Here is a 23210-nt window from a genome sequence, read left to right on the forward strand (position 1 = left end):
GACTCTGTCTCAAAAAAAAGAAAAAAAAAAATTTGCCAGACTTTGAGGGGCTGCCTATCCCTGCTGTTGTCCCTGATCCACCACTGCAGTGTGCCAACACCTACATCCCTGCAGGCAATTCGCAGCCAAGACTGAGCATAGCCACAGTGTTGGTACAAGGTCCTCTCCTTGGGCACGCTTTCTTTTTTGTTGTTGTTTTGAGGTGGAGTCTTGCTCTGTTGCCCAGGCTGGAGTGCAATGGTGAGATCTCAGCTCACTTCAACCTATGCCGCCCAGGTTCAAGTGATTGTCTTGCCTCAACCTCCTGAGTAGCTAGAATTACAGGCGCCCACCACCATGCCCGGCTAATTTTTGCATTTTTAGTAGAGACGGGAATTTCGCCATGTTGGCCAGGCTGGTCTTGAACTCCTGACCTCAGGTGATCCACCCGCCTCGGCCTCCCAAAGTGCTGGAGTTACAGGAGTGAGCCACTGTGCCTGGCTGGGCATAGTTTCACATCACAGGAAAAGAGAGCTCTCTCCAGGACTCCTGCAGCTTCTCTGGGACTGCTTGCAGTGCCATACTGAATTCCTGCGGTACTCTTCTGCCACTACAGATCCCAAGGTCTGAATCTGACTCCCTTTGGATCAGCCAAAGGCAATGAAAGCCACTGTCCATCTCTTTTAAATGGCATTCACCCATCTCTCAGAAGAAACCCAGCATGTTCAACTATTAATCACATGGAACCCTCTTTGTTTTGTCAAAAACAACATCTGAAGTTGTTTTTGACTTTCCCTCATGGAATTTGTTGACTATTGGTCTCTTGCAGATACTTAGCTTTAGACAGAGTTTACCACCTGTGTTAGTCAGCCTGGGTTGCCACAACAAAATTCCACAGACTGGGTGGCTTCAACGTTAGAACTGTATTTTCTCAGAGCTGTGGAGGTCGAGAGTCCATGATCAAGGTACCACCTGCTTCAGTTTCTGGTGAAGGCTCTTGTCCATGGACCACTTTCCCATTGTGTACTCACATGACAAGGAGGGCAGGTGAGAGAAAGCATGTTCCGGTGTCTCTTCTTACAAGGACACTAATCGTGTCAGACGACCTCATTTAGTCTTAACTACTTTCTTACCCCAATTACATTATCATTGGGTATTCAGTTTTGAAGACAGAATTTGAGGGGAACACATCCAATTCCCAAATTCTCCCTGGCTACAACGGGCCTGAATTAGTAGCCCCTCTGTGTTAATACCCACGGCTGGGAGCAGCTCATGAGAAGCGTGGCCTCACCCAGAACACAATGCTGGATCCAGAGTGTAGCGGCTGGGGTAATCAGTCGTTATGCTCCCCACAGAAATCTGAATGGCATATTCTCATGGCTGCCACAGGCTGACAACATGGAATACCTATGCCCATTGTTACATTAGCAGGGCAGGTGGAATTGCTGACCTCAGCTGCCACTTGCCTTAATAAACTGCATAATTCCATCAGGGACTCCAGTCTTGCTGAGCTTCCTGAGGTACTCGGTGATGTCACTGGTTTGCAGCCCAACGCTGACGGCTGCATACAAGGAGTAGGCAGTTAGTTTGTACTCATGCACATGGGTTGGTCGGCACACTGGCTCTGCAATAGCCACCAAGAAGTCTTGGGCGTATTTGTAAACTGGAGAGAAGGCTTCCAAGAAGATATGGCCATCAGGAGCCTGAGAGACACCAAATGGACAAAATGGACAAGGAAACATGAGTTGCAGAGACGACTGGATTCTTGCCCATATCATTGTCAAGAAAGAATAAGCTGCCCAACACCACAGATATTCTTGCAAGCACTCCTTCAGACAACCGTGGGGCCTGTTACTTTAATCAGATACAGAAGAGCAAAGAAAAATAGAAGAAAATGTTTCCAAAGTCAACAGCTGTTTCCCACTATTCTGAACAGAGAAAGCCCATCTTACTGGCTATCCTCAAGTTACCTTTCGGCTAAATTTCAACTAAATGTAGAACACTAATTATTTTAAGTAGAGTAAAGGCTTGCTACCAAACATGTCTTCCATTATTTGAGGAAACAAATTGTTACATGATAAATGCTATTTATTCGGCAGATGAAAGTATTTACTACATGGGGTAGGGCTGGGGAAGCAGTGAGAGTAAACTGAGGGGTTAGAGCCGGAGGAAGCCCAGGCCGGGCCGGCACACGTGTGCGCAACTGCTAGGCCGTTCCACTGAGTGGATGAAAGCACAGTGAGTGGATGAAAGCTCTCTCCCGGCCAATTCTAGGGGCAGTAGCCTGAATGTCAGTTTTGACTCTGAGAATGCCCACGATTTAGCTGCCGCTCGGTACACTCCTGGGCCCTGCCCAAGCTAAGGGCATGCTTACCACCCAGAGGGGCCTGGAGGTGTGGTCGTCCTTCAGTGGCATCTGCAGCCTGTAGTCCTTGGCTCCGTATTCATCCAGTTTGGTGCCGGACTCATCCACCTGCTTCCCCGCCGCCGAGGGAACCGCTTCCTGAGGGTCGTTCCCAGGGGCGTCCTCTTCATCATCCTCTTCATCCTCATAGTGCCGCTTCCTGGATTTCTTCTTGTCTGCAAGATACCAACATACAAATAAGCCCAGCAGGAGTCTAGGGCTCCCTCCGCACCGCTGGGCAGCATTTCACCTGGGCCGCCGCCGCAAACTCCTAGCTAAGAGCCACCAGCATCTCACGGGCGTTGCGCCCCTCACCCGCCTCCCCCAGGCCGAGTTCGCTGGGCTGCGCCCAGGTCCAGCATCTCTCCCGCCCAAAGGCCTGTCCCAACCGGGTGCGCGCGGGAGGGCCAGCAGGGTCGGCCGGCGCGGAGAAGCCGGGAGCAGCTCCGAGGCAGAACGCGGGGCAGGGCCGGCGAGCGCAGTCGTGGCTGAGCGTGCCCGCGCCACGTCTCACCGCGGTCCGCCCGGTCTCTTTTGCCCATGGCAGCTACAGCAGCAGAGAAGGCCCAAGCTCCCACAGGCCCGCCGCGGTATCCACTGTCGGGAACTTCCGGCTCAATTCGGAAGCTCCTTGTTGTCCACACAGGACGCCCCGCCTCTGGGCGCCGTGATGGCGGGGACCGGAAGAGCGGGGAGCTAGCGGCTGCAGAGCTGTTAGCGCTTGCCACCCAGCCGCAGGCGTTCTCCGCCGTTCATTTCTTTACAACTGAAGGAAAATACTGTGTGTTGAGCACCTGCGTAGTGCGCGAATGAAAGGCCTTATCCTCCTGGAACTTAAATTTTAATGAAGCGATGGGGGCAATAAACAAATTTGATAAAGACAGAGAAAGAGAGAGGGAGAATGTGACCTGAGTCCATAGGTAAGGAAGAAATTTTTTTTTAATTAAAAAAAAATTTGGCTGAGCACGGTGGCTCACGCCTGTAATTCCAACACTTTGGGAGGCTGAAGTGGGTGGCTCACTTGAGATCAGGAGTTCAAGGCCAGCCTGGCCAACATGGTGAAACCCCATCTCTACGAAAAATACGAAAAAAAGTAGCCAGGCATGGTGGCACACGCCTGTAGTCTAAGCTACTTGGGAGGCTGAGGTGGGAGAATCACTTGAACCTAGGAGTTAAAGGCTGCATTGAGCTGAGATTGCACCACTGCACTCCAGCCTGGGCAACATTTTTTTTTTTTTTTTTTGAGACGGAGTCTCGCTCTATTGCCCAGGCTGGAGTGCAGTGGCACCATCTCGGCTCACTGCAAGCTCTGCCTCCCGGGTTCATGCCATTCTCCTGGTTCAGCCTAAATAAAGCAGATTACCCTCAATAATGTGGGTTGGCCTCATCCAAATCAGTTGAAGGCCTTAAGAGCAAAGGCAGGTTTCTCAAGGAAAAAGGAATTTTGCCTCCAGACTGCAACATAGAAAGTTCTGAGTTTCCAGCCTTTGGACTTAAGACTACAACATCAACTCTTACCTGAATTCCCAACTTGCCAGCCCCCACAATTGCGTGAGCCAATTCTTTAAAAATAAATGTCTCTCGCTCGTTTGCTCAGTGGGCCTCTTGGTTCTGTTTCTCTGGAGAACGTAACACAGATTTTTGGTATGGAAAATAGGATACTGCTGTAACAAATACCTAACAATGGGAAAGTGGTTTTTGAATTGGGTAATTGATAGAGACTGAAAGAATTTTGAGGCACATGATAGAAAAGCCTCTATTATCTTGATAAGCCTTGGTAGAAATATGGACAGTAAAGGTGATTCTGGTGATGGCTCAGATGGAAAGGAGAAATACGTTATTGAAACTGGAAGCAAGTGATAGAGAACTTGCCTGAATTGTATTCTGTTGGGTGGAAAGTAGAACTTGTAAGTGATAAGCTAGGACATTTTAACCATTTTCTACGTAATGGTTAAAAGTGAGGCCTGGGCCAGGCATGGTGGCTCATTCCTGTAATCCCAGCACTTTGGGAGTCCGAGGCGGAGGATCATGAGGTCAGGAGTTCAATACCAGCCTGGCCAATATGATGAATCCCCATCTCTACTAAAAATACAAAAATTAGCTGGGCGTGATGTCGCGCTCGCCTGCAGTCTCAGCTGCTCAGGGGGCCGAGGCAGGAGAATCTCTTGAACCCAGGAGGCAGAGGTTGCAGTGAGCAGAGATCATGCCACTGCACTCCAGCCTGGGCAACAGAGTAAGACCCCATCTCAAAAAAAAAAAAAAAAAGCCTGCTTTCTCTTTACTGCTCATAGTGAAATGTGAGAAGAGATACACTGAAGGTGGAATTGTTCAACAAAAGGAACCAGAACTTGAAGATTTGGATCATTCTTAGCGTACTCACATTGTTTAAAAAAAAAAAAAGAGAGAGAGAGAGAGAGAAAGTATGCTCTGGAGAAACACTAAGGATGTGGACAACCATTTATTTGCAAGAGATTAGATGTGTGGCTTATAGACCCAATCACCCATCTCCACAGAAACCTGGACAGTTTTGACTGGGGTACGGTACATAGATGGGATGAAATGAAGGAAGGCTGTTGGACTTCCAGGATTCCACAGGTAGGAAAAGGATTGGCAGGGACAGTTCAGAGGCCAGTGAGCCTGCTTCCGCCACCATGCGACTGAAGGGGACAGGCTTGGGTTTGAACCCACTGCCACCACCTCCTCAGTTCCGAGGGTGTAGGACTGCAGCCCCAGTGGGTCCTGAGGAACAGAGCATCAAGCCATTGAGGATTATTCTCAAGCCTTAAAATCCTATCTCATTGGCCCTGTTAGGTGTCATACTTGCTTGGCGCCTGCAAGCCTTTTTCCCTCCCATTTCTCCCTTTTGGAATGGAATGTGTGTATCCTCTGCCTATCCCATTGTAATTTGGAAGCAGATAACTTACTGCTGTCATGGGTTCATAGATAGAAAGGAAATTTGCTCCACCAGGAAACCTTACCCAGAGTCAATTGATTTGGATGATTTCAGTGATGAGATTTGAACCGATATTTAGATGATATTGGACTTGGAGTTGATGCTGGAATGACTGACTTTTGTTGACGTCGAGGTGGGGGGAATATACTTTGCATGTGGGAAGGATATGAAGTTTTAGGGGCCAGAGGACAGACTATGGGTTGAATTGTGTCCCCTGCCCCTCAAAAAGTTACTTTTTGAGACAAGGTCTTGCTGTTGCCCAGACTGGAGTGCAGTGGTGCAATCTGGGCTCACTGCAGCCTCGACCTCCTGGGCTCAAGTGATCCTCCCTCCTAGCCTCCCAAGTAGCTGGGACTACAGGCATGCCACCATGCCTGGCTCTTTGTATTTTTTTTTGTACAGATGGGGTTTCACCATGTTGCCCAGGCTGGTCTTGAACTGCTGGACTTAAGCTGTCCATTGCCTTGCCCCCCAAGTGCTGATATTAGAGGTGTGAGCCACTGCACCTGATCCAAAAAGATATTTTGAAGTCCTAACCCCTACTACCTCATAATATGGCCTTATTTGGAAACAGGGTCTTTATAGAGGCAATCAAGTTAAAATCAGGTCATTAGGGTGGGCCTTAATCCAGTAACTGGTCCCCTTATAAAAAGGGGAGCACACACATTTGTGTCGATAGACACATAAAGAGCACCACGTGCTGATGGAAGCAGAGATTGGAGTTATGCTGCCACAAACCAAGGGATGCTATCAGAAATCGGAAGAGGCAGCTGGACACAACGCCGTGGAGCACATGTAGTCCCAGCTACTCGGGAGGCTGAGGTGGGAGCCCAGAAGTTTGAGGCCAGCCTGGGCGACATAGTGAGACCCAATTTCTAAAATATAAAAAATAAGTTGGAAGAGGCAAGGAAGGATTCCCTTATGGGTTTCAGGAGCATGGTCCTACTCACACCTTGATTTCAGACTTCTAGCCTCCCTGTGAGACAATAAATGTTTTATTACAAGCCACCCAATTTGTGGTACTTTGTTACAATAGCCCCTATTGTTGGACATTTAGAGTTTCAAGTTTGGAATTTATAGATGCAACTTACAACATTCACAGTCTATTTCCACAGGTTAATTCCTAGATATAAATTGCTGGATCAGAGGATATACAAGATTCTAAAGTTTAAGACAGGGTCTGGTTCTGTCATGAAGACTGCAGCACAGTGGTGCGATCTCAACCTCTCCCCCAGGCTGAAGCGACCTGCCCACCTCAGCCTCTTGGGTAGCTGGGACCAAAGGCATGCACCACCACACCTGGCTGATCTTTGTAGTATTTGTAGAAACAGGGTTTTGCCATGTTGCCCAGGCTGGTCTCAAACTCCTGAGCTCAAGCGGTCCACCTACCTCGGCTTCCCAAAGTGCTGGGATCACCATACCCGGTCTATTCTGAGGTTTCTGATTCTGATTTTGAGATTTCAATTCTGAGGTTGCTTTAAGTTGCCCTCTATAGCAAAGTGTTACATTACCTCCACCGGGCGTGGTGGCTCACGCCTGTAATCCCAGCACTTTGGGAGGCCCAGGCAGACGGATCACGAGGTCAGGAGATGGAGACCATCCTAGCTAATACGGTGAAACCCCATCCCTACTAAACATACAAAAACTTAGCTGGACGTGATGGCGAGCGCCTGTAGTCCTGGCTACTCAGGAGGCTGAGGCAGGAGAATGGCGGGAACCCAGGAGGCAGAGCTTGCAGTGAGCTGAGATGGCGCAACTGCACTCCAGCCTGGTCAACAGAGCAAGACTCTGTCTCAAATAAATAAATAAATAATCTCCAACACCATGTGAGAGACCGTTCCTTAAACTCAGTAGGTCTGATAGTAGGGTTTGTGTTTATTTTTAATCATCGTTAGGTAATCAAGTTCTGATTACCTGATTTAGGTAATCAAGATGTCCAGCCAAAGATACACTACAAGTTGGGTGGAACATTATAGACTTAGATACTGGAAAGATTTGGTTTAGTTTCATTGTTTTTAGATTTGTCTGTGCTTAGTCTCCTAGAGAGTGCTCAACTCAAGCAAGGACGGAATAACTGTAAATAAAATGTGTCCAAGAATAGATCTGGAAAAACCCATCACAGTGGAAATAAATATTAGCTTTATTAACACTCAAAGTGCCATTCATTTATATTCATTCCATAGTCCAGAAGGTTACTTAGAGTAAGCCTTTGCACCACAATCTTTCAAAAAAATGAACATGTAAGAAAAAGCAATTTTCATTGTGCTAATTATTGCAGGCTTTCATGCACGTAAACCTAAACAAAATGTGTGCCAACGATATACAAATTTCCATATAAACAAAGTCATTGATCACTAACAAAATATAAACATGGTTTCTTTTATATTAGATTTTTTTAAAAAGCTATTTACCAGCAAGAAAAAACAAGTACCTAGAAATTATAAAACTCAGAAATAGTATACATTTTTACAAGCACAATTTTGAATGACAACACAAAATCAAAATGTGCATGAAATGTGGCACGTACCACACTATATCTGGCTTCTGGTAGGTTTTCCTAATCACACCGGTTCCTTTTAACATCATAAACTTAGTGACATTCGACTTCAACAGTGGACTTTATTCCTAACATGAGTAATTTTACATGGTACCGCATATTTAAAACAAAGTTTTCTTTAATACAACATTGATTGGAAATTTCATTTCCAATTCTTTTTCTGCCAGTTACTTAAAACACACAGTACAATATAAAGACACACAATGGATGTTTGGACATTTCAAAACCAATTTATAGTCAATTACAAAGAATCACAATATGCCAATATACTGTTTTATAAAAACCCAGTCTGACCTTGCCCAGTGATAGAAAAACTAAAAGTTGAAATATTTTGGGGTAGAATACAGGAAATATTCAAAGACAACAGTAGGACAGGCCAACAGCAACTGGAGATAGAAAAATTTTGACATCTCGAGACAATTTAGTTTCTCACATTTTTCCATAGCTCTGAGAATTCAAAGGCCATTTTTAGCGGTGTGTTTTTGTTACTGCTTAAAACCTATTTTTCCCTTAATTTGCATTTCACAGAATTCTCTTAAAGAGAATTTAATGCTTTTTCTTGCAAGAGTATTTTAATTGGGCTCTAAGTATGATTTGCATTCAATTCTGAAAATACAAATACATTCTGAATGGTTAAAAACAAAATTTTAAAAATACTTTTGATCAGCCAGCTGAAAATATATTCATATAGTAAATAATCTCTCAGAAAGCTTTTATATATATTTAATTATCACAACTAAATAGTACCCTTATAAAACAAGTTCATAAAAATGTAGAAATGAAATGAAAGTAAGAACTTACTGGGATATATACATGTGCCTACAGACAGAAAAAAAAATCACACGAACATACATCCCCTGATACACAGAGCATACTTTCAACTTAGTAATGGATTTTATAATACATTATAAAATTTTCTAATTTCTATTAATGTTGAACTCCTGAGTTCTTCAACAAAGAACCATAGATAAGTATAGTCTGTAAAAGCAAAAAGGTCCATTTGTCAGTAATAGCAGTGCAGTAACTGATGGCTACATCTTGAAAGAAGTTAAAACATAAAGACACAGACAGTAGTTCAATGCACGCATTCATGATGCTCATACACTCATCAACAATTATTGGTCAGAGTAGTAAATCAGTGTACAAATTAAACATTTCCAAAAATGTGCAAAAATGTCAATCTTAATAGGAAAAAAACTCTTTGTACATAATTATAAACTGCCCAGCATTCAACTGAGATTAGAAACATTTACAGAGAGAAACCAATAGGTTAAATATAGAGATTTTAATGGCTACATTAAAAAATGTACATTATTATGTCAAAGGGTAAATTTACAAATTGATAATCATAGTCTGCAACAACGCAAAGTTTATTCTCAAATTTATCCAAGTTTACTTTTATTTACAATGAATAAAAAGAACCATGTGAAATGTAAGAGATGTCAGAGATTAAAAGTATTTTTGGTATTAACTCTTATAATATTTCAGAATTCAGGGTAGCAAAATTTTAAAACCAATAACAATAGAAAAAATGTAAACCATTTACTAATTAAGACTGCATTAAAACAATTATTGGTTTTTAAAGAAGTATTTTTATCCTTAGACACTGTACTTTGAATTGAATAGCGTGTATTGCAAGAGTCTGGCGCACTTCCTTTTGCCCATAAGCCTCTCCAGCTCAGATGTTTCAACTAATCCTCTCTTCTTATTCCAGATGGAAAAAATTCTTTGGAAAAGTAAGAATACCTCAAATCCATTTTGTAGTCTATCTAATAGAGTTTAAGATGTAATTTTGTTACTTCTCTCCTCCAAGTAAAGCTAATGCTAAAATCATCACTAGTTACATATGCTTTTAAAAAATAAATTCTAAAAGAATATTTAAAAATAAGTGAACTTAAAAGTGCTTTTTGGTATGGTCATGAATTTTACTGTTCTCAACTGCATTAAGGGATTCAGAAATTATTTGACATTCTTCTCAGGAACCTGACATAGAATACTGTTTTTCCTTTGTTTGTTTGTTTGTTTTGGGGACAAGTCCTGCACATACAGTAGAAGCAGATACTTCCTTATGTTCCAAAATGTCTATGGCACAAAGCAGACGTCAGTCCGGAACTTACTTTTCCTCACAGCTTTGCTGAAATGCCCCTCAAGTCAAACATAAGTTCATAAATGTTAAGACGCTAAGAAGAAAGTACGCCATCAACCTGAGGCATCAGACGTTAATGTCTTTGTGCATTGGTGGTCAAGTGACATTAACAAGACTGGCACATGTACAAGCTTAAATTCATGTCTACACAGTTCCTCAACAGTGGAAGTAACTTCTGCACGTCTAAATGCAAACACTGATCACCTGTCCTTTTCCTTGAAGGATATACCAGAATACAAATTCTACTAGTATCTGCTTTATAATTTTTATACTATTAGCTTACAAGTGGACAGAAGTAACAGTGCTAATTATTTTGGCTATGTGTACAGGGAATATAAAAGCTTTGGTTTAAAGTGATTCTGATAATACAAATTGTGTTACAAACAAGAAGTCATCAGGCAGAAGGAATAATGGTACCGATTTAATGCCTTTGCTGTTATTAACAAAAATACCATATGACTGTCAATTAAAATGCACAATTATAAAAAGTATGAAGAATTCTATGAGACTGTATACAGGCAACAGATAAAATGTATTCTTTTCTTTACTGTAGCTATGACTCCTCCCTCATCTTTCTGAAGCTCAACCTTGAATGCTTACATGACCACTGAAAAAAGAATCTCTAGGCTCCCCCAAGAGCTCATTTCTATCAACAGCTCTGGAAGGTGAGTATGGGGAGATGGGAGGCCAGTACTTCCCACATCTACCATGGGATCCCGTCCAAACCATGGCAGAAGTCAAAGCCAAGCCAAAGACAACTATGAAGCAGGAACAACTGCTTCATAGCATGCTTCCCCTAGCCAACCAAAAAGAGGTATAAGAGAATTTCCTTGTGAATATTTGTAAGCTAAGGAAGCTTATTTTGATAATATTTGGCAGAATTTCAGCTCCAAAAAGTTCAGGAAGAACTATGTAAAATCAATTACTTTCTATTTAAGAATTATATATGATTATTATACATATACACAAATTGAGTTTTAATCTACTTTTAGCAACCAAGAGTATGGCAATTTATAATCAATTATTATACAATCATTTATACTAGCTACTTGTGGAAAATGTACTGGTGTTCCTACCCAAGGATGACTACACTCACTGTATATCATCAGTAGGTCATACATTTGAGTTGTTCTTCCAAAACCAGAAACTGAGCTAAACTGAACACTCATACCTTTCCCCTTCTTCCTTCCTACCCCTGCCTCCAACTCAACACCACACACACACACGCGCACACACACAGGCGCACATGCACACACTTCACAGAAAAGTAACTTAGACTAGTACCTAAAATGTTAGCTGAGAATTAAGGACTAGAATCTGCTATCCCTGGATTTCCTACTCACTGTCCTGTCTCGTTGCCTCAACATCTGTAAACCATGTGAATGACTTCTTTAGGGCAAAAATAAGTACTGTGACTCTACCATGAAAATCATAACTGAACTGTAATAATATACCAAGAACTTGGACAGTGCCAATGTGACTGAAAATCAAGTATTCAACCCAGAAAACATTTACATGTCTCTTTAGAACGAGAATACCTCTTTCTATGCTTATTGGGAATTCATGTCTAGTGGAAACTGCACCGTGTCTATCACAGACAAATCCTAATGTTTCTCTCCTAACATTTATTATTTATTTTAAAAAAAAGGAGGTAGAAAAGGGTAGGAGGAGGCAGGCATTAAGAAACATTTAAGGACCAATACACAGTCTAAGGCCAAATGAACTTGTGAAGCCTACTGATTTTGGAAAAAATCTTCATTTTGGTGGGTAACTTGAATTATTAATATAAAATAAAATTAAGGCATACAGAGAAAAGGCACTACTAAAAATTAACAATTGGATTGCTTTTCATTAACATTTAACCAATCTTAAAATTCAAATAAATATGAACATTACATTTGTAAAACAAAGGCCAAACTTAGTAATAAAACAATATGATCTCAAGAAACTGTCCTGATCTTAGTATAAATAACACTGTTGACAGAGTTCGATTTCTATCAAATGTTTTGGGTATTTTCACAATTTAGACCAAAATAAAGTATGTTTTCTTTAAAAGAGACACTGGGAGAAAAAAATGAACAAAAAAACACTATTATGGAATAAGTGCTATCACCGGAACTGTTGAGTAGAGGCTGGGTTTTGCAGTAAGAGGGGGTCCTGAGAGAGATGCTATGTGACCTGGTTGGGGAGGTGATCCCTCCAGTTTGGGGACACTTTTACTCTAATCCCTGTTGTCAATGACATTTCAGTTTATAACAGCCAACGATTACCTAAAATTGCTTTTCCCTTACTTAATAAAAAATAACATTTTAAAACATCATTGCTGAACTTTCAGAGTTAGCGTATGCCATAAAGTAAGTAACTGCTTGCCCATGTTCCTAGATTGTGACCTCCTTAATAAGGATGTTAATTTAGTACCTGACATAGTAAGTTACAATTATTGAATAAACAAGTGAAGAAGATTCGTTCTATTAAAAAAGACAGATTTGTATATTTAATTGACACCAGGTGATTTTATATCAAGCTATCAGTTCCCAGACTCCAAATAAAATCACTGGCACAGAACCTTGCCATAGACCAAGGAGTCTACATCTGGCTTGGTCATCCTGCTAAACTATTCACATCTGATTTTATTTTCTAAGTGATTTCACATATCTTGTAACAGCTCCATCAGAAATACTACAGAGCAGATCTGACATATATAAGAACTGGAGTAGCAGAAACTTAATTCAAAGAAATAGTTTCATCTTTTTAATGCAGTTTCTATTGGGACTAAGGTAAAGACTCTCAAGTGAAAGCCAATTCAATTTACTCTGAAATTAAGGTTTAAAATTTTCTTTTATAGTTCAGCAAATGCATTAATATTTTAATTCATATATATTATGTAAGGGTAACTGTGCCTTTTAAAACTTTCTAAGGCAATAGTCATTTTTTTAGGTTAGAAAGATGTTTTGTAAAGGAAAAGTGCTGAAAATTTTCAAGATATTCATACTGAAATTTTCAGTCTGTATAATTTTAAATACATTTTAAATAATTACCAACCCATTAAAATTTCCATTAGTCATTATAATATTTTTTAACCCTTTTATTCAATACAGCACTTTGTTTGCAATGTAAAAGATCTTATATTTGGTCCAAGCCTAAGTCATGCCACTTTGAATCTCTCAAGGCCTTAAGTAGAAAGATACTTCCTGAAAAGCACATATAAGACTGCTAGTGAATCTTCTCCAGCACCAAAAAGTCTGCCACTGTCAAAGCAGAATGCATTTTAAAGGCACAAAGTCAGCAGTCTGACCATTTTCCAGCGTCAGCAAAGAAGCATTACAGTATAGAAGAATCAATTGTGCATTTAAGAAACAAAACACATGTAGAGTTATCTTAAAAAGTTCAAATTGCATTCGTTGATCCATACCATTATTAGAAAGAAGAAAGAAAAAAAAAAAAACGGAGTGTTACATTTAACTTCCCCAATGAAGCTGTTTCCTTTCAAAACTTTCTTTTTTAAATTTACTTTTGGTCTTCCATACCCTCCACCCCTACACCTTCAAGCTTTTTTGTTCTAGTAGTTTTTATATATATTAACTTTTATTGTGGTTTTTGGTACCTTCACAACTTGTTTGAAATAAATTCACATCACATTTTATATAATAACTCTGTAAACTATTTGTCTATTTTTAAGTCTTTACATAAAGAACATTACTTTCCCATAGCTAATAATATTTGTCTTATAAAGCAAAGGCCTTCCGCAGCAGTGTTAAAGTAGTAGTTTCTTTTCAGGTGCCTTTATTTTCTATAGCATTTAGAAAAGAAAACAGAGACTGAAAAAAAACAAACAGTTTTGCTCTGGGTTCTACAGTCTCACCGGATTTCTCGCTAAAGAGCATTTGTCTTATATTCTGCACTGCTGGTTACCCTGACAGACCAAAAATGAGCCAAAGGAAAAGCACAACTACACAAGACAGATATGAAGGAAAAGCCCACTGGTCCAGAGACCATGATCTTGCTCAAGTAGAAAAGATGCCCTCATTCATAAAAGATAAAGAAATTATAATAGATCCACACACTTGGGGATTGTTTCTAGAACAAGATTTGGCAGTTGCTTTACCAAGGCAGGGGCACCTCATTCTTGTTCTTCCCTGCAAACTGCTTCAATTTTAAGAGTATGAGAGAAGCGTTGACAACTAATTTTGTGCTTTGACTTCTTAGACTAGCTAGTGGAATTTCAAATATTCCTACAGGGAATGCTAGGTAGGACCTTGGCACAGTAAACCAAGATCTACCTAACTTCAGAAACAAAGTATCTTAAAAGACTCCCTAAATAAGCACACCTTTTGGCAGAAAATAATAATACCTGAGTCCCTTATGAATCCCATGAAAGGGATTTTGGGGCCTCCAGGAAGACTATTGTTTTCTAGACCTTTAAAAATAAAGTACTTAGCACTTGCTTTAACATGCTGAAAAAAACTGCAAGTGGCCAAATTACTGATATCTTCATGTTTTATAGTAGCACAATTCTATTAAGAGATAGTGGGGCCTTTCCCAGTTGTCTTGTTCCATTTAATAATGTCCTTGCTCTTAGTGGATACATTGTACTAGAAATACCTGGCAGCTTTTTAACCTTCCCATTAGTAGTTAAAACTTTGTTTTGATAAGTTTTTTTTTTTTTTTTTTGCCTAAAATTATGAATTCTAAGGAAAGAATATATAGAGATGGCTGAGTTCAAAAGGCTCAGTGTTCCAATTCAGTTTGTTCCTAAAATGAAGAGTTACCTAGGTGGGTGCAATATGCAGCTGGTAAAGTGACTGCTATTTGCTGCTTGTTGAGATCATTCACCCTTGACTTAAGCAGCAGTAGCTGATCTTGTAAAATCCTCAATTTGCATTACATCACTTTCTCTTTGAAATTTCCTTTCCTTTTTTGCATTTACTGCTTTGTAAATAGCTGTGTTCAGTTTGTAACTGGGACTGATAAATACATCAGGGTTTCTCAACCTCAGCACTTCTGACATTTTGGGCAGGATAATTCTTTGAGGGGTGAGGTTGCTTTCCTTGTGTATTACAGTCTATTCAGCAGCATCCCTGGCCTCTCCCAATTCATGCCACTAGTATCCTTCCAGTTGTGACAACCAAAAATGTCTCTAAGAATTGCCAAATGCCTAGTGAAATTATCCTCGCTCCACTTTTGGCAACCACTGTTTCACATGATACCTGTTTTTTTGGAGGTGCTTTAGTATTCTGTGATCCTAAGAACAAGGGTTTCATCTCCCTACATAACACATAAATATTACTCATTGAACTCTTTGTTCCTAAGGAATGTTATCTATGGGGAATCAGGAGCTAGAAATAGAAGATGGTATACATGATTTTGATTATTTCTCCATTCCTTTTATTTTGGGACGTCCCCCTCAAGTAAAACAAGTTTAAAATACACTAAACACCTAATTTTTTTCATTATTTCTACTGACTGGCAAATGTGGTCTCTTCTACTGCTCACACATTTGATAAGAGCGATCTCCTTTTGTCTTTTATTTCGATTTGCTCACGACTTGACTTTAAAATAAAAGGTTTTCCGTGTGTGTATGTGTGTGTGTGTGTGTGTTTAAGCAGAAAGCTATCCCTCAAGTTTACAGATTCCAGTAACATGGATCTATTATAGTGTATTTGCTTATTATACTGGTTAGGATTAACAAATAAACATACCTCTCAGAGATGCATATCTTCTATCAAGACTCCTACTGAGCAAAAAGGTTGGTAGACAGAGGTTAGGATCTAAAGAATACAGACATAAGAAGAAACCTATATTCTTTAGGTTGAGTACCTACCCTAAACTAAAGTTTAGGGCTCAACCCCACAAATGAGGATATATTTTAAATACTATCACTAAAAACTACAAATTATACATCATTTTCTTCTCCTTGTTTTCCATGTCTTCCCATCGCCACTGATATGTCAGTGATAGAGGGAATGACTCTACAATCTTTAGGTATTCCAAATGATTTGTTTGTACTACAAAGAGTGACTATGTACTAAAGTGCTTTATCTCTCTGAACCACATCAGTACATTATAAAAATTAAAAAAAAAGGTTCAAGTTCTTGTAAGGGAAAAAAAGATTAAATATAAAAAATTTAGATTATTATTAAACAAATTTAACCAAGAATCAAGAGAAATACTTTCCCTCTTGTCTTTTTTTCTCCCCCATCTCTCTTTTTTATAAAAAAGAAAAGTGCAGTCAGAGAGAAGGTGAATGAATAGATGGGAGCTAGGTAGAGGCACAGGAGAGGTTACTGGCTGCTAGTGATAATGCACAAACATGTGCCTTAAGAGTTCATCAGCTGAAGGTCTCAGTTTGGCCTCTACAAAAATCCGTTTGAGGAAATCTCGAGTATAGTCTGAGACATGAGGTGGCAGCTTTGGGTTTGTTGGCTGAGTGGCAATTTTAAAGATGGCAGCCATTGCTTCAAATTCAGCCCAAGGCGGCTTTTCAGTTAGCATTTCTACCACAGTACATGCAACACTCCAGATGTCCGCTTTTCTTCCATAGCCTTCTCCACTGATGACTTCAGGACTCATCCAGTATGGTGTGCCCGTGACAGACTTCATTCCTGTCCCTGAGAGACAGATGGTCTGAAGCCGTTTGCTGGCCCCAAAATCTCCTAGTTTGACATTGCCTGTTGAATCTCTCAGGATATTTGCCCCTAAAAACAAGAAATTGCCTCATTTCATTAATTTTATTGGCCGTCTGGAATATAGTATAAAAGAACAATGGCACAAAATTACTTCATAGACTCTTCTATTTTTCCCCAAAGTTAGGCTGCTTTTCATCTTCTGGCAGGAGCTGGCATAATCCTAGTCACACAGGTGGTGCCCATTAAGGATTTGCTGCAAGAACACTACATTTTTAGGTCAGCTGTGTGTTTAGGACCTAGGACGTTTCTACTGAAAAGGACTGGTGCAGGTTGGAGGTGAGGGTGATGAGGAGGAGAAAGGCGAAAAGGGCTAAGAATGAAGCTCAGTGAAGGACCAAGAACGCCCCCAGTTTCTCTGTCATAAAGCAGGAAGCCCATGGCTGAAACTTATTTCCCTTAGAAGCCAGCCTTTTCTCAGAAACTTCCTTAGGGTGCTTCATAATCAAAAGCATTTTCCCCCTCTATTACTTAAATTTAGTTACCTTATATTTTAGAGTTTTCTTAATATTGAATCTTGCTTTATATTAATTTTACATCTCAATTTTTAATATTTTAAATGATAGGCTTTGAGCTTTTCATTTAAAATTTCATTAGCTTTTATAATAAACTTTTTAGATAGCTTCAGATTTACAGAATTATTGCAAAGATAGTATAGAGAGCTCCCATATAACCCCACACCCAGTTTCTCTATTACTAATAGTATGGTACATTTGCCACAATTAATAAACCAATATTGAAATATTATTAACCAAGTTCATACTTTGCTTAGATTTCCTCAGTTTTTCCCTAATACCCTTTTTCTGGATCCAGGATCCTAACCAGGATCCCATGCCATACTTAGTCATCATGTCCCCTCAGGCTCCTCTTAGGGGGAATACGTTCTCAAATTTTCCTTGTTTTTGATGACATGTGTTTTTCTGAGGCGTACTGGGGTCAGGTTTTTGTAGAATGTCCCTCAATTAGGATTTGTCCCATGTTCTCATAATGGGGGTTGTAAGTTTTTTGGGGGAAGATCACAGGTAAACTGCCATTCTCATCATATGATATTAAAGGCACATACTGTCAACACCATTGTTGATGCTGACCTTGACCACCTGGCTTGAGATAGTGTTTGTCAGGTTCTCCACTGTAAAGTCATTGTCCCCCACCCTTTCCATACTTTGGAAGAAATTTGCCACGCACAGCCCACAATTAAGGAGTAAAGAGTTATGCTCCAGGATGAGTAGCTACATAAATTATTTAGAGTTATGCTGCAGAAGAGATTTGTCTCCCCTCTCCCACATATTTATTAAATATCATAGTGATTTACATCACTATGAACATGGAGATTTGTTTTATACACTGGGTTATAATCCAGTACTACTTTATTCTCCTGCTATTTATCAGTTTCAGCCACTGGAGCTTCTTTCCACCGGCTCTGTGTCCCTTTGCCATACCCCCATCATTGTATTCTTGCTTTTGTTTTTGAGCACTTTCTTGCTTTCTGGCACTCGAAGATGCTCCAGGCTCATCTTGTGTATTTCCTGCACCAGTCCTAAAATCAGCCATTTCTCAAGGAGGCCTAGTTCCTTTTAGTGGAGAATAGTATAAAAAAACAAGATCATCGGCCAGGTGCAGTGGCACACACATGTAATCCTAGCATTTTGGGAGGCAAAGGCGGGTGGATCGCATGAGCTCAGGAATTCAAGGTCAGCCTAAGCAACGTGGTGAAACCCCATCTCTACAAAAAATACAAAAAAATTAGCTGGGCATGGTAGTGTGAGCCTGTAGTCCCAGCTACTTGGGGGCTGAGCTGAAGGATCACTTGAGCCCAGAGAGCTAAGGCTGCAGTGAACTGAGTTCATGCCACTGTACTCCCGCCTGGGTGATAAAGTGAGACTCTGTCTCAAAAAAAAACAAAAACAAAAAACCAGAACAAAACAAAACAAAAAACCAAGCTATGAGCACTAGGCTAATTTGTTTTTTATTCTCTATTTTCACTCTTATCATTTTAAAAACTCTGTATTTTTTCTGGGATTATAAATCTAGTTTCTGTCTTTTATAAATCATTTCGCTTCTCATTTTTCTCCACATAACCTTCGTTACTTTGGACCTTCTCATTTTTAACTTTTTCTTTACCTATTCTTAAATAAGCCATTTATTTTATTATCTAATTTTAATTATTTTAATTTTAAAATTTTACTTCATTTCTTATTTTTAAGTCTTCCATAACCTTAACCTTATTTTATATTACAAAGAGATTCATTTTCTTGGTTCTCTTAACCTTTTCTGAAAAAATGATCTCTAAGGAGAGTGAATAGTGGAGAAAAGCTACCTTACAGACTGGAGAGGATAAAGAGACCCCACCCCTATCGTGGGGCTTCTGTACCTGTCTTTCTGTTCTCCCAGCAAATTCCCCAGTCTAGTCAATGATGGTTCCCTAAAGCCTCTCTCCAGAGGACAGTCCAGAGTTCATTCTCTACACACCATAAGTGTAAACATGCCATGACATTAGTGATCTTCTAAAAGAGCACTGTCTAACATTTCCTACCTTCCAATACTTTAAGAAAGACTGTCAAAAAAGTCACCATCTCTAGAATACTTAACCAGTGGAAAGACAACAAAGCCCATTTTTTACTGGCTACAAGCAGGGCTCTGATTGGGGAAGGAACAGTCCAAGGCAGGTCACAGACAAGGGAAATTGTCTCTGGGGAGGAATCACCAATGTTGAACCAATGCTTACCCAGAAGAAGGGCTGAAGAGAAAATGGGTAGCCAGGCTCCAGCATAAGTTTCTAAAAACTTATTTTGGATGTGTCAAAAGTAAGTTTTTAAGGAGACTTTTCAGACATACACAAAGGTAGAGCAGCATGCTCAGCCACCACCCAGCCTCAACATCCATCTGGACAACCCTGCCCCAGCCATACTGCCAACCACTCCTCCTCCCCTCTCTAGGATTTGAAGCATATTCAAGATGTCATGATAAACAAATGGTTCAGTACATATCTTTCAAAGATAAGGACTCTTATCACACCCAAGAGGATGAACAATAACTTCTTAATATTATCATATACATAGTCGGTATTCAATTTGTTACATTAAAAAAACCAGAATCCAAATGAAGTCCATATATTGGGAGTCACTGATAAATCTTCTAAGTCTTTCCTAAAGTTCCCTCCAATCTCTTTTTCTTTTTTCTTTGCAACTTATGAAGAAACTAAGTTGTCTGCCTATAGCTTTCTCATGGTCTAGATTTTGCTGACTGCATCCCAAAGAATCATTTTAACGTGCTCATCTGTCCTATATGTATATTACATAATTCCATAACCGAATTTGGAGGCTTGATCAGATTCAGGTTCAATTTCTGGGGAAGTGAGGAACAAAACTAGATAGATAATGTTGTATTCTAGATGATCTCTATTTAAGTGATATCAGCAGCTATTACTGTTTAATGCCAATATCTGTTCATTATTCTTTCTTCGCTTCTTAGCCAAAATACTTCTATGAAGATAAGTTTCCTTTCATCCATTATTTGGTCTTCAGTAGTCTAGTTTGTAATACAAACAGAACAAAAAAAAGGCAGAAGAGAGCAACTAGTTTTTGAAATAGTGAGTTGGTTCCCTAGCAACATAATCAATTCATTTTCATCCTAGGTTTCATTATGACTTCATGGGTCTAAACTGAAAACCAATCATCTTCCTTTTCTCTTACGATTTAAAAGTTGCTCATGGAAATTTGAGAAGTACAGAAAAAGTATATAGGAGCCTGGCAACATAGCAATACCCTATCTCTACAAAAAAAAAAAAAAGAAAAAATTTTTATTAACTGGGCATGGTGGTGTGTGCCTGTAGTCTCAGCTACTCGGGAGGCTGAGGTGAGAGGACTGGCTTGAACTCAAGAGGTTGAAGCTTCAGTGAGCCATGATAGCACCACTTCACTCTAGCCTGGGTGGCAGAGGGAGACCCTGACTCAAAACAAAAAAAACAAACAAAGGCGGGGAGCGGTGGCTCACACTTGTAATCCCAGCACTTTTGGAGGCCAAGGCGGGCGGATCACCTGAGGTCGTGAGTTTGAGACCAGCCTGACCAACATGGAGAAACCCCATCTCTACTAAGTGTGATGGCACATGCCGGTAATCCCAGCTACTAGCGAGGCTGAGGCAAGAGAATCGCTTGAACCCGGGGTGAGGGCGGAGGTTGCAGTGAGCCGAGATCGCACCACTGCACTCCAGCCCTGGGCAACAACCATTGCACTCCATCTAATAAAAAAAAAAAAAAGACCATCACTCATCCTGCCACTTGATGATAACCACCATCAATCATATGGAAATCTTCCTTCTAGGTCATACCTGAATTTTACAAACTTAAGATCATATTGCACATCCAATTTTATATTTTACATTTATTCTCTTATCAATATATTTGCCCTATGCTTTAAAATCAGCTTACTTCCAACCTCCTCATTTGACCAGGATGACTCCTCACTTCTGGCAAAGTTTGAAGAAGATCCACTCAGCAGGTAGCTCCGTCAGCTCCTTTGCCTTGCCTCATTGTGAGGGCTAACGAGAAGCTGGCTTGAATGGACATTACTCCTAACTGAATAACTTCTCTATGAGGTTCTTTAAGCTATCAGGTTTCATACTTAACGACTGAGGTCTGCCTAAGATGCGTAGATCATGAGCAATGTCCCCATCTTTTCAGACTTACTCTAAGTCCCATTCTAGCATATGTGATCTGGCTTAGGCATTCTGCATTCGACTCCATCACCAGAACTGGTTAGGAATGTTCTTGTTGGTCTGAATATGGCCATAATTAGGATGTGCCACACCTCAAAGGGGAAGTGAAAGCCTGGGAGCTCATAAGAGTCCCCAGCAAAATCAATGAATAGTATCTTTATACACGCAAATACAAACGTGTACACATACATATTTACAGTAATGTATTGCTTAATGATAGGGATGCATTCTGAAAAATGCATTGTTAGGCAGTTTTCTCATTATGCAAACATCATAGAGTGTTTTTACACAAACCTAAATGGTATATAGCCTACTACACACCTAGTCTATATGGTATAGCCACTGTTGTATATCTGGTCCATAATGACGTGGAAACATCATTATGTGGCACGTTACTGTTTATTAACAAATGGGATCTCGCTACATTAGGCTAGACTTGAACTCCTGGGTTCAAGCGATCCTCTTGCCTCAGCCTCCCAGGTAGCTGGGACTACAGTCATGCACCATCATGTCGCTATTCATTATTTTTATTTTTATTGATCGATTTATAAAGTGATGTCTAAATTTGGGGCTACAACCTACCTTTACAGGACCAAACTTCCAGGTATGTTTTGTAGTATAGATTTTGAAGCATTTTTAAATTGCACTTATCCCCACCACTTGCTTTTGTGTGACTTCACGCATCTACCTACATCCTTTATCCCTGAAAACGGTTGAGTTTTTGAGTTTTAATGTCAGTTTGACATAGTTGGAGTTCATCAGAGCTCAGTTGGGGGTTCTTTTCTCCCCCTCTCTTCATTCTTTCCCTAGCTAGTGACATCCATTCCTCTGCGCTCAAATTTGATCTCAAGATAAAGTATGTCATCATAGCTAACTTTTAAGAGCTTTTTAGGTATCAGGCACTACTTTAAGCATATTGCATGCATTAACTCATTTACTCCTTTAGAGAATCCTATGAGCTGGATACTATTATCTCCATCATTTAAGAAAGAGAAACTGAGAGACTGAGTAACTTGTCCAAAGTCACACAGTGTGGATAAAGCCCGAATCCGAATCAGGCCACCCGGCAGCAGGGTTCCTACTCTTGGCCAACCTATCCTAATGCCTATGCAATATGTATGAAACATGATCTCACTTGTACGGTCTCTTAAACTTTACCGATTCTGTGAGCCCCCACAGTAGAGCTACCCATTTGGGGAGACAGGCCTTGTGTGATAAAACACTGATGCAGTTCACAAGAAAGCAAGAGAACTGTTTCCCTGTTTCAGAGATAGATGAATTAATGTTAAATGTCTTATCCATATCACTTGTTTCATTCACATTCACAAAGAACTGTCTATTTAAAATAGAAAATACCTCATTACTTACCTTTGATATCTCTATGGACAATCATATTACTATGCAAATAATGGACACCCTCCAGAATCTGACGGGTGTATTTCCTAGTCACATTCTCGGTAAGAGCGCCGTATGCTTTTAATTGGTCCTTAATTGAACCCTAGGAGAAAACAACAACAAAAACGACTGTATATGGTTTGAAATGAAAACTGCTATTAAATCTTTATTGGTAAAGAGGGCAGGAATTCTCATCTCACTCATCTAAGCATGTCCTACTTGAATTTTATTTATTTTGTTCTTATTCTGTTTTTAAAGTATTTTATTGACATCTGATTTTCTCAGGAAAAGGAATGGGTATAACTAGAAAGAACATATATGAGATTTTAAAGTCTTTTCTTTATATAAGAAAAAACTCAACACTCGAGTTCAAAACA

At 40.1% G+C, this 23210-nt stretch overlaps 2 protein-coding genes across 3 annotated transcripts in view; both read right to left on the reverse strand.

Moving 5' to 3' along the window:
* The window catches only part of ERCC3 (excision repair cross-complementation group 3), a 38744-nt gene extending 35723 nt beyond the window's left edge, over positions 1 to 3021 (reverse strand). The window contains exons 1-3 of one of the 2 annotated variants that reach the window (XM_011941671.1): positions 2898 to 3021; positions 2354 to 2559; positions 1446 to 1682 (exon numbers count right to left, since the gene is read on the reverse strand). In XM_011941671.1, the coding sequence (XP_011797061.1) occupies positions 1446 to 1682; positions 2354 to 2559; positions 2898 to 2925 (471 nt within the window). In that variant the 5' untranslated portion in view covers positions 2926 to 3021. Of the gene's footprint in view, positions 1 to 1445; positions 1683 to 2353; positions 2560 to 2698 lie in introns of both variants that reach the window. The other variant, XM_011941672.1, reaches the window with a different exon arrangement.
* Positions 3022 to 11776: 8755 nt separating this feature from the next.
* Positions 11777 to 23210, reverse strand: part of MAP3K2 (mitogen-activated protein kinase kinase kinase 2) — a 38826-nt gene continuing 27392 nt past the window's right edge. Inside the window, exons 14-15 of the mRNA XM_011941674.1 lie at positions 22807 to 22936; positions 11777 to 16734 (exon numbers count right to left, since the gene is read on the reverse strand). Coding sequence (XP_011797064.1) covers positions 16331 to 16734; positions 22807 to 22936 — 534 coding nt within the window. The 3' untranslated portion in view covers positions 11777 to 16330. The remainder of the gene's footprint in view (positions 16735 to 22806; positions 22937 to 23210) is intronic.

The sequence above is a fragment of the Colobus angolensis genome, unplaced genomic scaffold (assembly GCF_000951035.1).
Source record: "Colobus angolensis palliatus isolate OR3802 unplaced genomic scaffold, Cang.pa_1.0 Scaffold20, whole genome shotgun sequence".
Lineage (NCBI taxonomy): Eukaryota > Metazoa > Chordata > Mammalia > Primates > Cercopithecidae > Colobus > Colobus angolensis.